The 18,182-nt window shown below is 35.2% G+C and overlaps 1 protein-coding gene and 1 long non-coding RNA gene across 13 annotated transcripts; one reads left to right on the plus strand and one right to left on the minus strand.

Moving 5' to 3' along the window:
- Positions 1-2,743: 2,743 nt before the first annotated feature.
- On the plus strand, positions 2,744-3,568 carry LOC142530426 (uncharacterized). The gene has a single exon (XM_075636260.1). The coding sequence runs from the start codon at positions 2,744-2,746 to the stop codon at positions 3,566-3,568; it is 825 nt and encodes a 274-aa protein (XP_075492375.1).
- Positions 3,569-8,517: 4,949 nt separating this feature from the next.
- Positions 8,518-11,549, minus strand: LOC142531414 (uncharacterized). Of its 12 annotated transcripts, XR_012816291.1 has the most exons (6): positions 11,291-11,549; positions 11,070-11,140; positions 10,821-10,960; positions 10,429-10,477; positions 10,183-10,267; positions 9,091-9,803 (listed from the first exon to the last, which is right to left on the minus strand). It is a non-coding gene; the product is annotated as an uncharacterized LOC142531414 (long non-coding RNA). The 12 variants fall into 12 exon arrangements; XR_012816288.1 differs by having other exon boundaries at positions 10,821-11,140; positions 11,284-11,549; XR_012816285.1 differs by having other exon boundaries at positions 10,821-10,867; positions 11,070-11,549.
- Positions 11,550-18,182: the final 6,633 nt, after the last annotated feature.

Raw genomic sequence — 18,182 nt, forward strand, 5'->3', positions numbered from 1 at the left:
GCTATTTACGTGGGTTAACAGAAGAGATTCTAACAACATTATCTTTGAAAGACTGGATATAATTGTGGGTAATATGAAGTGGCGTATGCTTTTCTAGCGGCTCGCGTGATATCATTGGAATTCTACCATTCGGATCACAGACCAATTTTCCTGACACTACATGGTAACATATTGCAAAACCGAACAAAGAAGGTGAATCGGGAGTTGACGTTTCTGTTTGAAAAGGGATGGTTGATGGAGGATGAGTATAGGGAGGTGATTGAGTGAGGGTGGGGTACTATGTGCCCATCCTGGAGCGTATTGCTTCATGCAAGAGCTAACTGATTAGCTGGGATGCAGAGAGACTTCGTCGAATACCAAATCAGCTCAAATCCAAACGTGTCCACTTAAATAAACAAAAGACATGTACCCGATGGTTCGATAATGCAACACAGATAAGAAGTCTTGAGAGTGAGATTGAGAAACTAGCCACTCAGGATGAGATGTATTGGAGACAGAGGAGCCGAATTTCTTGGCTTAAAGATGGGAATCGTAATAAGAAATACTTCCACTCTAAAGCTTCTCTTCGCTGAAATCAAAATTCAATAACAGGTTTGGTTTCGAGTCATGGGGATTGGTGTACAGAGGAGGATAGTATGTTGGAAATTGTGTTGGATTACTTTGAATCATTATTCAGATCCTCTAACTCATCAGAAAAGGAGATTGGACGAATCTTAGACGCAGTGGAACCGCAAGTTGATAATCAGTTGAACTAAGTACTTTGCGCTCCTTTCACTGCAACCGAGGTTAGACGTGATCTCTTTGATATGCACCCTAATAAAGCTCCTGGCCCCAATGGTTTATCTACTCTCTTTTGCCAAAAGTTTTGGGATGTAGTTGGTATGGATGTCACAGATGCGGTATTCCAAGTGCTCAACGAGGGAGCCTCCCTCGAGGCATGGAATGACACACTTGTTACTCTCATTCCTAAAATAAAAGATTCGATGCTTCTAAAAGACTTCAGACCAATTAGCTTATGCAATGTATGTTACAAAATTGTCTCCAGGTCCCATACCAATCGGTTCAGGCCAGTTCTTTCGAAAATTATTGAGGCCTCAAAAAGTGCTTTTATCCCAGGACGCCTTATTACAGATAATATTATTGTAGTCCTTGAAGTATTATATTGGCTGAGAAGTAGGAAAAGTGGTCGCAGTGGATATGCAGCTCTTAAACTGGACATTATTAAAGCCTATGATCGCGTGGAATGGGAGTTTCTGCAGCTAATGATGATAAGATTGGGTTTTGAGAATACCTGGGTTCAGAAAGTGATGAATTGTGTCAAATCTATCTCATATTATTTCAAAATAAACCAGGCAGTGGTTGGTCCTATTAACCCGAGTCGCAGAATGAGACAAGGAGACCCTATTTCTCCTTATCTCTTTGTATTGTGTTCCCATGGCTCTCCTCTCTATTTAATGCATTTGAATCCAGAGGTTTATTCAAAGGAGTAAAGATTTCGCCTACTAGTCCATCAGTGTGAGAACCTATTCTTTGCAGATGACAGTCTAGTATTATTTAGAGCGACAATGGAAGAATGAGCAAGGGTAAATGAATGTTTGTCCCTTTATGATAAGGCATCGAGGCAACTCATCAACTATGATAAGTCGGCTTTATCCTTCAGTCCCAATACTCATCATATGCTGATGGATACGATAAAAAATATCTTGACTATGCCAGTTGTGCAGCAACATGAATTATACTTGGGTATACCTACAGTTTCTCTGAGAAGTAAGAGACTCCAATTTAAATACCTAGCAGACTGAGTGGTCCAACAAATTCAAGGGTGGGGTAACAAGTATTTTTCTACAGGGGGAAATGAGGTTCTCATTAAATTGGTTATTCAGGCTGTTCCCACCTTTGCTATGTCTTGTTTCAAGATAACCACCAGGATCTGTGAAGATATTGAACGTGAATGTGCGAATTTTTTGTGGGGCGTTGATAATGGTAAGAGGAGAATGCATTGGGGCGTACTTGGTATTCTTTATGCCAACCTAAAGGTTGGGGCAAACTTGGTTTCAGAAGACTAAATGAATTTAACAGAGCTCTGCTAGCTAAACAATTATGGCGCCTCATCCGTAATCCTGAGTCTTTAGCTGGTCGAGTGCTGAAAGGCAGATACTTTAAACATGGGACGGTGCTGCAAGTGATTTTGGGTAGTAATCCCTCTTATATTTGGAGATCGATCCTATGGAGCAGAGAAGTCCTTGTGAATGGTTTGCTATGGAGAGTTGGTGATGGTAAGTCAATCAAAATATTCGGGGACAAATGGATACCAAGCACGAACACCAAAATTCAAGATGCTCTCGTCCCTTGGGAACGGGAGGGTACAGTAAGTGCTCTTATCAGGAATGGGGACTGGGATACTGAACTAATATATTATTTCTTTAATGCATATGTAGCCGGTGAAATCCTCAAGATACCACCTCCTGTGGCTGGGGTGAGTGACTCCGTATTCTGGAGACATGAGGCTAAAGGACAGTATATTGTGAGAGATGGGTGCCGTCTTCAGCGTGGGTGATCAACTCCGGAACATTAGTTGGCACATCCCAACGAAGAGTGGTGGTCGTTTATCTGGAGTCTATCTGTTCCACCGAAAATCCGAATACTCTGGTGGAGCATCTCACTTGATTGTATTCCGACTAATCAGAATTTATCTCGACATCATGTCCCGGTTAATGAATTCTGTAGTTTGTGCAACTACCATATGAACTCAACTCTTAACGATCTGTTCTTCTGTGCTGCAATCAAACATTTGTGGAAGAACACTTCCTTTGCTCCAGTTCTACGAGGTGCCAATCAATCTTGCACCTTGGAGACGTGCCTTTGGCTGAAAGCGCATTTATCTAAGTCAGATTTTGAGGATTTGGCACTTCACACATGGGCAGCTTGGCGAGAGAAGCAAAATTTTCTCCATAGTGATAAGAAGAAATCGCTAGCAACGAACGTTTCCTGGAGCTTGGCGATACTACCTGATTTCTGCAAAGCCCGTGCTAAAGATAAAATATCTGAAGCATTATCGAGGGAAAATCCAGAGAGGATATGGACGCCGCCTAGCTCTTGTGCACTAAAGCTTAATGTGGATGCATCTGTGAATGAAGAGAGACAACAATTTAGCATCGGCGGTGTAGTACGAGATAACCAAGGCCGCTTGTTGCTGGCATTTGGTAAACAGATCAATCAACCCCTCTCAGTTGAACACGGAGAATTGCTGGCAATCCGAGAAGGAATTATCCTACTCTACGAAAAAGGTTTTACTGATGTCCAGGTAATATCTGATTACTTATTGGCAGTGCAGGCAGTCACTAAATATCAGGATGATATTGGATATATTGGACTTTGTGCAGCTGATATTAAAGAGCGTCTGATGAAACCTGTGATCTCAGAGTGCATGCATGTTTGTCGCTCGTCGAATAAAGTTGCTCATAATATTGCTCGTTTTGCGTTGTCTTCCCCTTCACCATTTGTTTGGGTGAATGAGAAGTTTCCTTCTTGGTTGGTTAAGCTTGTAATGGATGATTTTAATCAATAAATTTACGAGTTTTACCCTAAAAAAAGATTAAAAATTAGATATGCAAATATATATATATATATATATATATATATCATGCATATTATTGGAAAATGCAAGGATTTAGAAATGTTAATTTCATTTATTAGTTAGCCACTTCCGCGCATTAAGAGGCCAAATACTTTCACCAAATATAACTCAAAACACTATAAAGAACATTTAAGAAACAGATTATGTACCTGGATCACAACCTGCCTCCAAGCCAAGGCTTTGTCTTTGCTAGAACGAAAACTCCATGATTTCTTAGTAACAAAACCAACACAGAAATTTAAATTATCAAGAAAGCATAGGACGACCAAATCGTAATTATTAATATGGTTCGGTTGTAAAAATTTTAGTTTATGTATATTAATGTCTATATTCAAATTAATTATTTGAAACTATTTTATATAAAAATATATTGTTTAGCAATATTTTATTAAAACAATATTAATAATATAAAAATACACACATAAAAATCCTTTTTTCGGCATTAAATATCAATTAATTAGTTGAAAACTTTTTTATAAAAAAATAAATAAAATCATATCAATTTAACGATGGAATTAATTAAACCATCGCTATTTACCTACGATTTATTTAAAAACCATCCCAAAATGTCGCAAACTTAACAACGGTTTGTATTAAGTCATCACTAATTGAAACGCTACTCTCATCGATACCATTACCAGAATAGCGACGGTTTTACGAATATCGTCGCTAAGTTTGCGACTATTATATAAAACCTTCGCTACACAATGACGATGGATTTCGTGACGGTTTCAGAAACCGTCTCTAATATAATTAGCGATGGCTTTGACCATCGCTAAAGCCTCCGTCTTTTTGGGTGAATTAAGGTTAATATTGTTATTAAGTGGGAATGAAGTAAAGATAACACCTCAAAATTAAAGGAAAAGCTATAGTTATACTTTATTCGACGTAACTCTATCAAGGTCTTTGCAGAATGAAGATCAAAATGATATTAATGCTTTTTTTTTCCCCTCTAATTAACCCCAACTTACGAAATGTGAAAAGACTGGCACATGATATTTGCAAGAAAAACCTTTTTTTTTTTTTTTTTTTTGAGATTTTGAAGTGGAGAGATTCGATGAAAACTAAATATATATTGTAAAAAATAAATAAAATTAAGGAACACAAATATTAAACTTTCATAAACTTGGAAAATCAACCCTACAATAAGTGAATGTGATAACATGCATGAACGACAACTCTCACAACTTACTCTAAAATATTAAACAACACAATCAAATTAAGACAATTAAACCACAGATTCGAACAACAAACATCAATAGATATATTTATGCATGCATGCATGTAAAATGCAGCAATTAATAAAATCTCAAGGATGCGGCAGAACAGCGGCACCACCAGGACCAGCACCACCGCCGAATCCCCCTGCAGCTCCGCCTAGTCCACCAGGTCCACCGCCGAATCCCCCTAAACCTCCTCCTAGCCCACCAGCTCCTCCGCCAAATCCGCCTCCGGCAGGTCCAGTACCGATAACACCACCAATCCCACTGAATCCATTGACTCCACCAAAGTTTCCCCCGGCTCCCACTCCGGCACCAACCCCGCCGAATGGAATCCCATTATTGCCGACACCAGAGTAGCTGCCAATGCCGTTGAAGGCGACAAGGTTCTTCTGGTCAGAGAAGCCAATGTCACTTGGCAAAACCCTAGCTGTGATCCGGTAAGAAACAAGGAGAACAAGAAGAAGCATGAAACCCCAATTTTCCATATTATTATTTGTTGCAGAGATATATTTCCTCTATGTTCAGGGATCTCTACAACTACAACTCTAACACTTTAGTTTACACCTGAAATCTAGTGCGATGGCCACTCCTATTTAAAGGCAACCAAAATGTTGTAATAAAATATAGTATAGGGCAATCCCGCTGTATTGGCTCCACCAGCAGTCGAAATCAACGGACATGAGCGGGAAGCAACGGAGGCCAAATGTTTTTAATTACGATCCTATATTATTAGGCTTTTAATTCGCCGAATTGTGTACAACAAACGTACTAAATAATTAAGAGCCAAGATTTTGAATGATTTTTGGCATAGGCAAAAACTTGTGTGAGTCGGTCTCACTGGTCGTATTTTGTGAGACGGAAGTCATCCATGAAAAAGTATTGCTTTTTATGCTAAGAGTAGTACTTTTTACTATGAATATCGATAGGATTGACACATCTCACAGATAAAGATTCGTGAGGCCGTCTCACAAGAGACCTACTCTTTCTCATATATATACGTTAAATTGTAATGCAAAGTATAATAATTTTCTGTTGTAAAGTGTAAATATATTAATGTAATATCCTTTATATAATTTTATGTTCAGGTTTTTTTATTTGTTATGTTTTTTTTTTCTCACAAAAATATATAAAAATATAGTTTGGGAAACGTACATATATTTAATTTGAGGTTTTTCTCTGGGTTAAATATTAAACTAAATTATTAGTTAATATATATAGGAGTATTTTGTTTAATGATATTATATTCACACACCTGCCCATTCAAAATAAACACACATATACATTACGTACATACACAATAAATAATAAATAAATGCAGAGCCTCTAATTTAATTATTGTCGTCTGCCAGCCCCACTCGACAAACTTAGTGAATTTTTTTGGCTGAATTATTTGCATGGAATAATAGAAAATTAATGTTACTCGTAATTCGGGAATGTGAGGGGATACCACAAATTCCAAACAATCAAAATAAAAAAATTTTTTACAACTAGTTTAATAATTTATGTAAATTTTATTTCTCAAATCTTGATAGATTATTTTTCATATGTACCCTTTTGACAAAATTCATACGTCTGCCTCCATATTGTTAAAACTCTTTACCTTATACGTAAGTTGCGATGATCTAGCGGGATTGATCCAAAATTTAAAAATAGTTTGATAATATTTTTCATTACCACATAAATAATAGAGTATTTGGTGTCGCTACCAACTAACCCATTCATGCAATTCTTGAGATGGTTAATGCATTGTGAGCAATGGGATGAAAAAATAAATGTGAGTAGGTAATTGATTCCATAATTTTTCCATCTTAAAGCCAAAACATTTTAATTTTTGCAGCCAAATTAATGCCATTTTTTTTAAAAAAAAGAACAGCTATACTATCATTGTGGATATTGTACAGTGTTAGATTATTAGGCTTAGTATAAGAGTTGAGATTTGGAGTTAAAAGAAGGGACAGGAAATTAAATTTAACGAAGAAAAACGAAATGGATATTAGTTATAGTATTAAAGAAATTTTCTTTTAAATATGGGTGAAAATGGAAGAAAAATAACTTTTTTCTCTCTTATTTCCTCTCCCCTTCTTTTTTTTCTCTCTTATTTCATGTTCCCTTCTTTTCCCTTCCACCAGAATTTGATGAAACTTACTATATCCAACCATTTTTTTTTTGTTTTGATTCTTTGAGTAGAACGAGTTGTCATTCAATGTTGGTTCCTATATAAATAAAATATTGGATATATATAAAAACCTGAATCTTTTTTTAATCTGTTAAGAACAGTGAAGGTGTTTAGAGTAGTGAATAAACATTTCAAATATTTTCTTCCTTAGCCTTTGGGAATCTCAATTTTTGTTAGCAGTCAAGATTAATCTTGAACTTCTGAGTGTAGCAGAAAACTTAATCAACTAGAAGTGCATAAATTCTTTAATCAAACTCAATTAAACAAGAGCTTGTCAAAATCGACAGACAAAAATTAGTAGACACAGAGAGTAAATGGAGCGCGGAAAAGAAAAAAATACAAATAGTTTATGCAAGTTTTGAAACGTCCATTACTCGTTTTACTTAAAAATGTACTAGAATTTTTTCTTTCTTTCCTCTCATGAATTGTCCGAATTTAGAAATATATATATATATGTATATAATTTATAATGTCTTGAATCATTTTAAAAATAAAACATCCAACCAAACTTGAAAGTCAAAGAAAATAGTTTAAAAACATAAAATCGTCAGACGTTTGTAAATCCTAACTTAGCAATAAAGCTAAAACTAACAGCCTCTCAAAAACCACTCAAAATCAATCAAAATAGTCGTAAAAATCTTTAACATAAAATTTAAATCATAATTCATAATCACAATGCGGAAAATCTAGCGCTGACACTAGTAGAAAAATCGCTTTTTACTTCGCGTATTAAATGAAGTAATAAGGTAGTTAATTGCCGAAGTATATGGACGTGAAGTAATAGATGTACCTTTTAGTTCGCGTAATAACCGAAGTTGTATGATTGAAATTACTGAAGTCTTTGGCCGGTTTTCGAAGGAAAACCGGTCCAGAATTGGACCGGTGCCGAAGTAAGAAATGTGTTTTACTTCATCGATTTTTGTAAATAGTGAAATAATAGATTATATATAACTTCGTCTTAATTTTTATTTAGCGAAGTAGTTTATAATATTTTACTTCACAATTTACATTGAGTGACGAAGTAATTCATCTGAAAGACTTCGTAGTTATGTATTTTGGTGAAGTAATAGACGCAAACAACTTCACAATTTATCCTATTTGTTGAAGTAAATATAATCTATAACTTCAGCATTTATCCTATTTGTTGAAGTATTTTATATTATGTTACTTCACAATTTACCTTTAGTGACGAAGTAAGTGGTTCGAAAGACTTCAATAATTTGTATTTTGGTGAAGTAATTGCACAAAACAACTTCGTTTTTACAGAACAATGGCGAAGTAAATTAATTCTATCACTTCGTTATTTTTTATTTTGATGAAGTAAATGTTAAAAAAAGACTTCGCAATATATGACTTAATACACTAATATAATTAAATTCATAAATTATCTATCTAAAAATGATGAATATCCACGAATCCACAATTACATATTCATCAATCCACAAATAACCCAAAAATATATCCACAAAACCAAAAGTATATCCAAAAATCCACAATGACAAACAAAATATTTATCCCAACATACACCATCCATTTAAGCACCTACATAGGAGTAGACAAATTCACTCCATTCACTTCTGACCTCATCATATTGAGATTGGTTGTAATATTGGTTCTTGATGCATCCTGCAAACTGAAATTTAAAAATAAAATACATTAGATTCTTCTATTTTAAATAAAAATTGACATAAAAATTGACAGATATATATTTAAAAAGTATTTAAATTGATGGAATCTGAACATATTACATAATCTCTGTAGATACAACAAAGGAAAATGAACGAAGAAGATAGGTAAAAGCAATATTATGCCATGGTACGGATTTGAAGAATAATGGGGATCTGTATAGTTTTCAAGAGTTACCAATTTATGACTTTTCAACTTCTAGACCCTATTCACTAATATCAGTGGTTATTCAAGATGATATGGTTTCTGAATCGACTACCAATTCATGAAACTTTTCATTGAAGAGCCTATGGTTTCTGACTCAAGCTAGTACTAATTTCACAACTACGCTTTCTTGACCCAAGATTTTCATAAAAGCCACAACAATATCTTTTCTTTTGCTTTGTATATCCAAACTGTAAATTATTCAACAAAAACACAAAATCATTAACACAATTCAAGTACTAAATCAAATATAGCATATGGCGAATAATATCTTCAAACTGTAATGGAATTACCGTGACAACTTGTTTCCATGTCTCCTGACAAAATTTAGAAAAAAAATCACAGGGAAACTTGAAAAAATTAACACCAAGATAAAATTGTCTGGCAAGATGGCTAAATTCAGAGTAGCTCACACTATATAATAAAAAATAATTCATTTGACAAAAGTTAATAAAGTTGCACCGACTCATTTGAAGCATGACAAGCAAGCAACAAGTTACGAGGTTGTACCATCCATGCAAACCTCATGAACAATGCAGAATATACACACATGGCTGCATCATGTAAATAATAGTTAGCATCCAAAAATGTAATCAGGGCAGTATCAGAATCCCATTATTTCACCTCCAGTCACGTTTCCAGATATCATTTCTGGAGGTTTTTTCATATCAACAAGCCCCTGGAAAACCAATAAGAAAATATTATACAAAATTTCACCATCAAATAACTAATTTTGCATATCAACTCAGGCATAGAAGCATACAGCTATAACAAAACCTCAATTAGCTACAGGACCCCCAAAATGAGTAGTTTTGGGACCAACAGGACTGTTCAGAAATGCTTTGAAGAAAGCCATAAATGAGAGAACTCAACAAATCTGTAGGACACAATCAAAAATTTAGAATGAATCAGGATATAGTAAAGCAAAAACAAGCTAAATTGTTCGCAAATCATGGCAAAGCACACTTTAAGAGCATGACAATTTTTTAAAACACCTGTAACTTTTGTTAGAAGAAAACAAGAGCCAAGACTTCAAAATATGGTCATGCGAGATAATCCAATAAGTTATCTTGAGGTTATAAAGTTATTGCCACTATCAAATGGAATGTTAAAATTCTCTACCACGTCCAATAAATTATGACAAAAAGCATCAAGACATGAACAAATATGACAAAGACATGTATTAGATCATTCGTACGAGTGTGACTATCCGTTATATTGCGCTGAAAAAAACTATTTCCGAGTGAAACCATTACCTGGTTAGCCAACCCCCAAAACAGAACTGAAACAACCACACTTCTCTGGGTTGCTGAAATAGACGCCTTAGCTTCTCATACTTTCCTAGCACAATATATGAAGTGGATGAACAATCAAAAGCTGTATTTCAACTATTTCTGATAAAAATGATTGCAAGAGAGCATAGGATGCAAAGTATTAATATAAACACAAACTAGGATAATATAACAATAAAAGTAACATGTATTACAGCTAGAAAATCTCACCTTCAAATGATGACAAGTCTCTGAACCCATTTGCAATGCCTCCTCAAATCTGAGTGATCCAACATGAAGAATCATAATATCCTAACATATCTTTATTGTAATTGTTGATCAATGCAAGCAATTAAAACAAATTTTTTACAAAAAAAATATCAATTTTATTCACAAAAACAAAAAATCAAATTTTTACAACAAATTTAGTGCAAATTTAAGTCTATTCCACAGGCAAAGTTAATAAAAATCAATGCAATGTCGCTAACTGAGACAGGAAGAAAAGAGCACAAAAACCATACATTTCCATGCTTAAAAAGCACAATTACAGCTCATAAGAATACATATTGTATTAATATGCCAACATTTAAAATCCTAACCACGCCAAGGACTCGTTTATTTACATTTTTTACTCCTTGTGGAATTCCCAGCAGAACATGTGAGAAGGAACCTGATTCATACATTCATACCTAAAATGTTAATAATCAGTCAAATTAACATTAAGGGATGAATGCATTTCTTTAGAAAATTTGGAACTTGTGACCTGCCCAACATGAGCAGGAACACTATCACCAAATTAATTATGCAAATCACAAAAGCACTTAATCATAAATTCAGACGAAGCAAAAATTCAAACAACTCAAAGATTTCACCATAACATCAAAATCAAAAGCCCCAGTAGCCTTTCCTTGCTCAATTAGTATGAAGAATGAAATAATGACCCCTGCACATTTGAAACATGAAGGTTACAAGCATGAAATATCTAAATAAACAGCAGCATGACATTAAGAAACTTGTATTTTTGCATATGTAAAATTCACAAACGAATATGGAAAACAAATATATAAAAAAGAAGGTTGGGCTTGCTTTGAACTTAGTCTAGGGCTCGATTACTAGAAACCCAAGGCTTAAGACCGAGCTTTCCTGTTGCGAACTAGTCGGAGAATTCACCGAAGAATCTATGCGCAGAACAGAGCTCGTGCGATTACGGTTCAGGTTTGCCGAAAACGGTTTCAAATCAGACGATTCGAGTAGCAAACAAGGTCGTGAAGTCTTGGGCTCAAATTCACGGTGGTGGTAGTGGTGGTGTTGTTCGTCCCGCCTTCTTCTCTCTCGGTGGTGGAACGGCGACGGCGGTGAAATTAGGGTTAATTTTGAAGGAAAACGTGGATCGATCGAAATGAGCTCGTCTGAAGGATATATGATATAATCGATATTAAATTAGTTAAATTTATCGATTCATCTTTTTACTTCAGTATGAACTTATTTTTCTTATTTTTTACTTCATCAACATTGATTATTACTGAAGTTATTGGTAATGTATTACTTCATAATTTATTATTGCCGAAGTAACGCATGTCGAAGTAAAATCCGATTTTTCTACTAGTGTGGTCATCGGGTAATGTGCACCTTCAGTCCAGTCAGATCAACCATCAAGACCTCCACTACCATCAGCATCATACTCACCTGCATCGATCACACTTAGTGAGTCTAAAGACTCAACACCATATTCTTGATAGCAAATAATACGTATACAATCACATGCAACAGTGAAAATACTTTTACTTAAAATAACGTTTCATAATCATGCATAAACTTAAACATTTTCATATCATTATAAACATATTCATATCCATCATATACGTATACGTATTCCATTTCGTTGAATTCAGATCGTTGATTGTGACTTTCATATTAGTGGTCGATGGATCCATCTACATGTAACCATAGTACTAGGCGACGGAGACATCAGCGACACTCTCACCCATCAACTCAGTCTTGGCCTTATATATTAATATATCATCGTATTTGTATTAGTCACAATTACTTCACTTCCTTCAACATTTCATATTTCTATCACTTTATGAAATTCATGCATATAATAATCATTTTTCTTTTAAACAAAACATACATCATATCTTTTAGTGTTAACGATTCATCATAAAATTCTATAAATATTTAAAATAATCATTTTAACATATAAAACAGCATTCAGAGCACTGCCATGACGTTTACTATTTTCTAGGTGTAAAATGACTGTTTTACCCCTAGAAGCATAACTTTTCGTATTTATCCTTAGACCTCGAAACAACGTCCCAAATCATTTCAAACTTAACGTATAATCTTAAAACTCTCTCATAAATATTTCTTAGGCTTAAAACTTAACTTTTCGATAGATTCCTCGATTCATTTTTAAACTTAGACATACATCCCGGTTTTGACTTGTATTGACTCGTAACTTTCCCAAAACTTACCAATATTTGTACCAAAGCTTCATAACACTTAACTAAACCATATTCAACCCAAATCAAACTATCTAAAACCCTCGGAATCACCCTGAAAGCCTACTGAATTCATGCCCTTTATTTTCGAAAACCCTAGTCTAACTTCCAATGCATCCCTTCGCTCCTAGGCCTTAAGCAACTCGACCAGCACCTTTTTGACCACCCTAGGACCCTAATGGACCCCTATGGACTCTACTGGACTGAGATTGAGAAGCCTAAACCCACAGCCCCTCAATCCCATCCAAACGCATGCACCCGTTTCCCCCAAACCCGTCCAAGCACATGCACATTGACCTTTCCATTCGAGCCACCCTCGTGCAGCCATCTTAGGACCCTCATGCAGCCCTATTAGGTCTCCTAGTCATGCTCTAACAGTATCTAGAAACCATAATAAACAAGGACTCCTAGCCGAAGACTCTTTAGCCACTAGGACTCTTTTTTTCGTTCATCCTTCCACCCCTACTGTCCCGCCCCTTTAACATACATCTATGGACCCTTAAATATGTTAAAAAATATCCCTTCAAGTTCCACTGCCGTGGCAGCCTCTTTGTACATCATTAGGAGGAGTTTTAAAATATGAAAACACTAGTGTTTTGCATGTATAGCCATAAAAACGAAAATATATAAAGTGTATCATGTTTTTCATGCAATCATATATCAAACACATAATATGGTGTGAAAGATGTGAAAAATGAGATTAAGGTGTGCCTTTGCGTGTATTATGCACAAAAAACGGCTTGCGATACAAAGAACGTCGGCGGGGAGATGAGGGTTGAAAGCTTGCTGATTTTTCCTTCAATTTACATGGTTTTTATTCTTCAAAAATACGTGTGGTGTGTTGTTGGTGGCTGCCAAGAGGAGTCATTGTGTTTGTGTGTGTGGTGTGCGTGAGTTGTGTGTGTAATTGTGAGGTTTGATAGCTTTTTATTTTAATTTAAACTCCAGTTCAAGCCTAGGCCCATTAATCAAGGTATATTAGGCCCATTAAGCCCTTTAGTAAATATTTAAAATATTTTATTTAGAAAAGTTGCGAAAATATTAGCCGAGTTCTCAGAAATTTCATATTTTTGTTGAAAATCGAATATTGATAAAAATAACGTCTCGGCATATAAAATCACCTCAAAACTCCTTATTTTCAGAAATAACATAAATCATCGACCTTATTTTAAATAATTAAAAACATTTTCAATTTTTAGCCATCGGTCCCGTTCCTCGATCGTATCTCGAATAACCTTTAAAAATACAGTTTTATGCATTCATGTAGAAAAGTACATTTTAAATGTGTAAACATGCACACTATATTTAATTCATGCAATTTAAATTATTTAATTAAAATACAAAAGAAATTTAAATACTTGCATTTATGTGGTTCACGTGGACCTTAAAATTTTCGGGACGTTACAATCTATCCCCTTAAATTGAATTTTGTCCCTGAAATTCACTTATCCTCGATAATCCAAAGTTTAGACTCTTAATTCTAGCATCTCAAAAATCCACGTTTCTGCTGTGCTACTCTGATAAAAATAAATTTTAGAATGTCCTTACGTGTCTCCTCAATCCTAATTAAATTCGCCTTCTAAATCTTCGTTTGCGAATCGCAACTTAAAACGACCCATGATGACTTAGTTCTATGTTATTATAACCTCGAATTTCGACTTTTCTTACAATTCCCAGTATTATAAATGGAGGTCCAAACTTATAGAATCTTATTTCTTTATATTATAATCAAGGTGTTCATCAACTTATTATATTTCGAGGTTCTAAATATCCCTTCAAGTTTAAATCATCCAAAATTCCTATATTTTAACCAATTCAATTCTCATTTATTGCTAAACTAGTCCCTAAATTTCTTAAAAATTGCAAGATAAATTCCTACTTTCCTCAAAAAGTATCCGAATTGGCCCTAAATTTCAAAATTATACAATTAACCCATAAGTTATTGTATTCTTAATTTCATTCTATAGATTTCTCGTAACATAAAGTTCAATAATCTTAAGCTTATTAAACCCAAAATAAATTCTCATAACAAATCTTACCTTTCCATCGAAACCTAACATCCCAAATTATACATTTTCTTATTTCTAATGATGATGGGATCGGTTAGAGGGGTAATCGTTGAGCTACAATAGCTCGGTTCTTGAAATATTGAACACCGATGAATTAAATCGAGTTTGGTGTTCAAACCAAGCGGAAAATACTCGAAATAATCCTTCGTAGAAACCGAATAAATATTTTGTAAACCATTTAAAATATATGCACGTTGAATGAGTAAAAATATTTTGGTTGAAGCATTTTATCAAAAACTTGGTATGCAACATTTTGGTATTTGAAGAACACATAAAATGCTTCAACAATCCATCTTTAAAAACAGTGAAAATGATAAGCAAATGCAATAAACAAATAGACACGAATTTGTTTATGGATGTTCGGAGATTTCAAACACTCCTACGTCACCCCTTCTTCCCCTTGGGAAGGATCCACTAGAAGACTTTGATTTATACAACTACTTGTACAAACCCATTCCGAAAGGGCAGCACACAACTAGAACTCCTAGCACTCAAGATTGTAGGCAGCACCTCACAATCAGCATATTGTTTAATGTCTCATATGCAAAGACTACAAACACAATATTTTACGTCTTTGTGTAAAGACTCACTCAACTAAACTTGTAAGCTCAACTCTCTCGTATATGTGTGAGTGATTGTGTGTGTGAGGAATTTATCTTTTACAGTGCACATCTCAAATGTATCCTCACACAAGGGCTTGTGCTCTCAACTAGCTGATATCTTCATGCTAACTGCTCATGCTTTGAATCCACTTCAAAGCTTTTGTTTGATCTTTAATATGTTGTATTTATAGGCTCCAACACTGATATATACGTTAGACACAATAATATGACCGTTGGAAAGTTTCTGTACTGTTTCTGGAATAGCAACGGTCAAATTCGTCTTGCTGGACATTTTCTCGACTGGTCAACTCTGGCCAACTGGTCAACTCAACTGATCAATCAGTTCAACTAGTTCAGTTGGTCTGGTTCAGTTGGACTGGTTCAACTGGTCTTCAGCTGGTCTGGTTCAGTTTCAGCTGGTTCAGTTCAGCTGGTCTGGTTCAACTGGTCTTCAGCTGGTCTGGTTCAGTTTCAGTTGGTTAGCAGCTGGTTCAGTTCAGTTGGTTGGTCAGCTGGTCAGCAGTTGGTTCAGTTTCAGCTGATGTGCTGAAATCAGCCTAGCTGATTTCAGTTTGTGCAGAATCAGTAATTTCATCGTCATTTATCAGCATCTTAAGCTTTGATTCAGACTTTTACTTCTGAAGATGATTTGTAGATCATCGTCTTATCTTTCCAAAGCATACTGAATCGCTTCATTTCGATAACTGAGCTGAGAGATATGACCAAAATACCACAGCTGCTCAAACTCAACTGATTGCTGTTTTCGTGTAATCAGTTCAATAATTGAGCGATCAGTTAGACCATGATAAATCCGATTTTGCCCAACTGACGTGAAATACGATTTGTTCCAAATTGAGTTTTCTAATCAGTCCAGTTGGCTGATTGTCATTTGGATAATCCAGTTGAGAGATATCATCAAAATACCGAAGCTCGCCAGAAATTCAGTTTGTGCAAAATTCAGTTTCAGCTTGCTTCTTGTGTTTGCAACTTCACACTTGAGTAAATATGTTAGAAACACAATAACAAGTTTTGTTAACATCAAAATCAAGATTGCGAACTTGAAAATTTCCAACAATCTCCCCCTTTTTGATGATCACAAAACTTGGATAAACAATCAACTCAACTAACATATTTCTCCCCCTTTTTGTGTGAATCAAAAAGTCATATTTTCAAAACATTTTAAACAAAATTTTCTCCCCCTCAATATTTAAAAATAATAACTCCATTAAAATTACAATGAGTTCTCCCCCTATATTTTTGAAATTTTGAAAATTATAAAAGAAGGATAACTAACCAATTTTCTCCATGGCTCATTTTCTGCTGCAGCACATATGCTCTGCCTTCAACGAATAAACTGTATTTTCTCGAGAATAATTAGGCTACAAATTTTATACCGTTGTAAACCTCTATGAGTCTAGTTTGCAACGCAAAAAACGGTTTGTCATTTGGACACTCGAGCAAGGAGATATGCCATTTTTCCTACAGTCGCTGCAAGCTGCGCGAAAATTCAGTTTTGCATATATATGTGTAAAAAATCTGAAATTTTCGAATTTTAAACATCAAAATCAGTTTCAATGTTCTTTCTAGAACAACCTGCTCTGATACCAAAAGATGGGATCGGTTAGGGGGTAATCGTTGAGCTACAATAGTTCGGTTCTTGAAATATTGAACACCGATGAATTAAATCGAGTTTGGTGTTCAAACCAAGCGGAAAATACTCGAAATAATCCTTCGTAGAAACCGAATAAATATTTTGTAAACCATTTAAAATATATGCACGTTGAATGAGTAAAAATATTTTGGTTGAAGCATTTTATCAAAAACTTGGTATGCAACATTTTGGTATTTGAAGAACACATAAAATGCTTCAACAATGCATCTTTAAAAACAGTGAAAATGATAAGCAAATGCAATAAACAAATAGACACGAATTTGTTTATGGATGTTCGGAGATTTCAAGCACTCCTACGTCACCCCTTCTTCCCCTTGGGAAGGATCCACTAGAAGACTTTGATTTATACAACTACTTGTACAAACCCATTCCGGAAGGGCAGCACCCAACTAGAACTCCTAGCACTCAAGATTGTAGGCAGCACCTCACAATCAGCATATTGTTTAATGTCTCATATGCAAAGACTACAAATACAATGTTTTACATCTTTGTGTAAAGACTCACTCAACTAAACTTGTAAGCTCAACTCTCTCGTATATGTGTGAGTGATTGTGTGTGTGAGGAATTTATCTTTTACAGTGCACATCTCAAATGTATCCTCACACAAGGGCTTGTGCTCTCAACTAGCTGATATCTTCATGTTAACTGCCCATGCTTTGAATCCACTTCAAAGCTTTTGTTTGATCTTCAATATGTTGTATTTATAGGCTCCAACACTGATATATACGTTAGACACAAGAATATGACCGTTGGAAAGTTTCTGTACTGTTTCTTGAATTGCAACGGTCAAATTCGTCTTGCTGGACATTTTCTCGACTGGTCAACTCTAGTCAACTCAACTGGTCAATCTGTTCAACTGGTTCAGTTGGTCTGGTTCTGTTCAACTGATTCAGTTGGACTGGTTCAACTGGTCTTCAGCTGGTCTGGTTCAGTTTCAGCTGGTTCAGTTCAGCTGGTCTAGTTTAACTGGTCTTCAGCTGGTCTGGTTCAGTTTCAGTTGATCAGCAGCTGGTTCAGTTCAGTTGGTTGGTCAGCAGTTGGTTCAGTTGGTTCAGTTTCAGCTGATGTGCTGAAATCAGCCTAGCTGATTTCAGTTTGTGCAGAACCAGTAACTTTATCATCATTTATCAGCATTTTAAGC

Source organism: Primulina tabacum, chromosome 17 (genome assembly GCF_025594145.1).
Source record: "Primulina tabacum isolate GXHZ01 chromosome 17, ASM2559414v2, whole genome shotgun sequence".
NCBI classification, from domain to species: Eukaryota; Viridiplantae; Streptophyta; class Magnoliopsida; order Lamiales; family Gesneriaceae; genus Primulina; species Primulina tabacum.

What these genes read in the sequence shown, in the direction of transcription:
- LOC142530426 (XM_075636260.1), top strand. Translation starts at nt 2,744, where the DNA reads ATGAACTCAACTCTTAACGATCTGTTCTTCTGTGCTGCAATCAAACAT.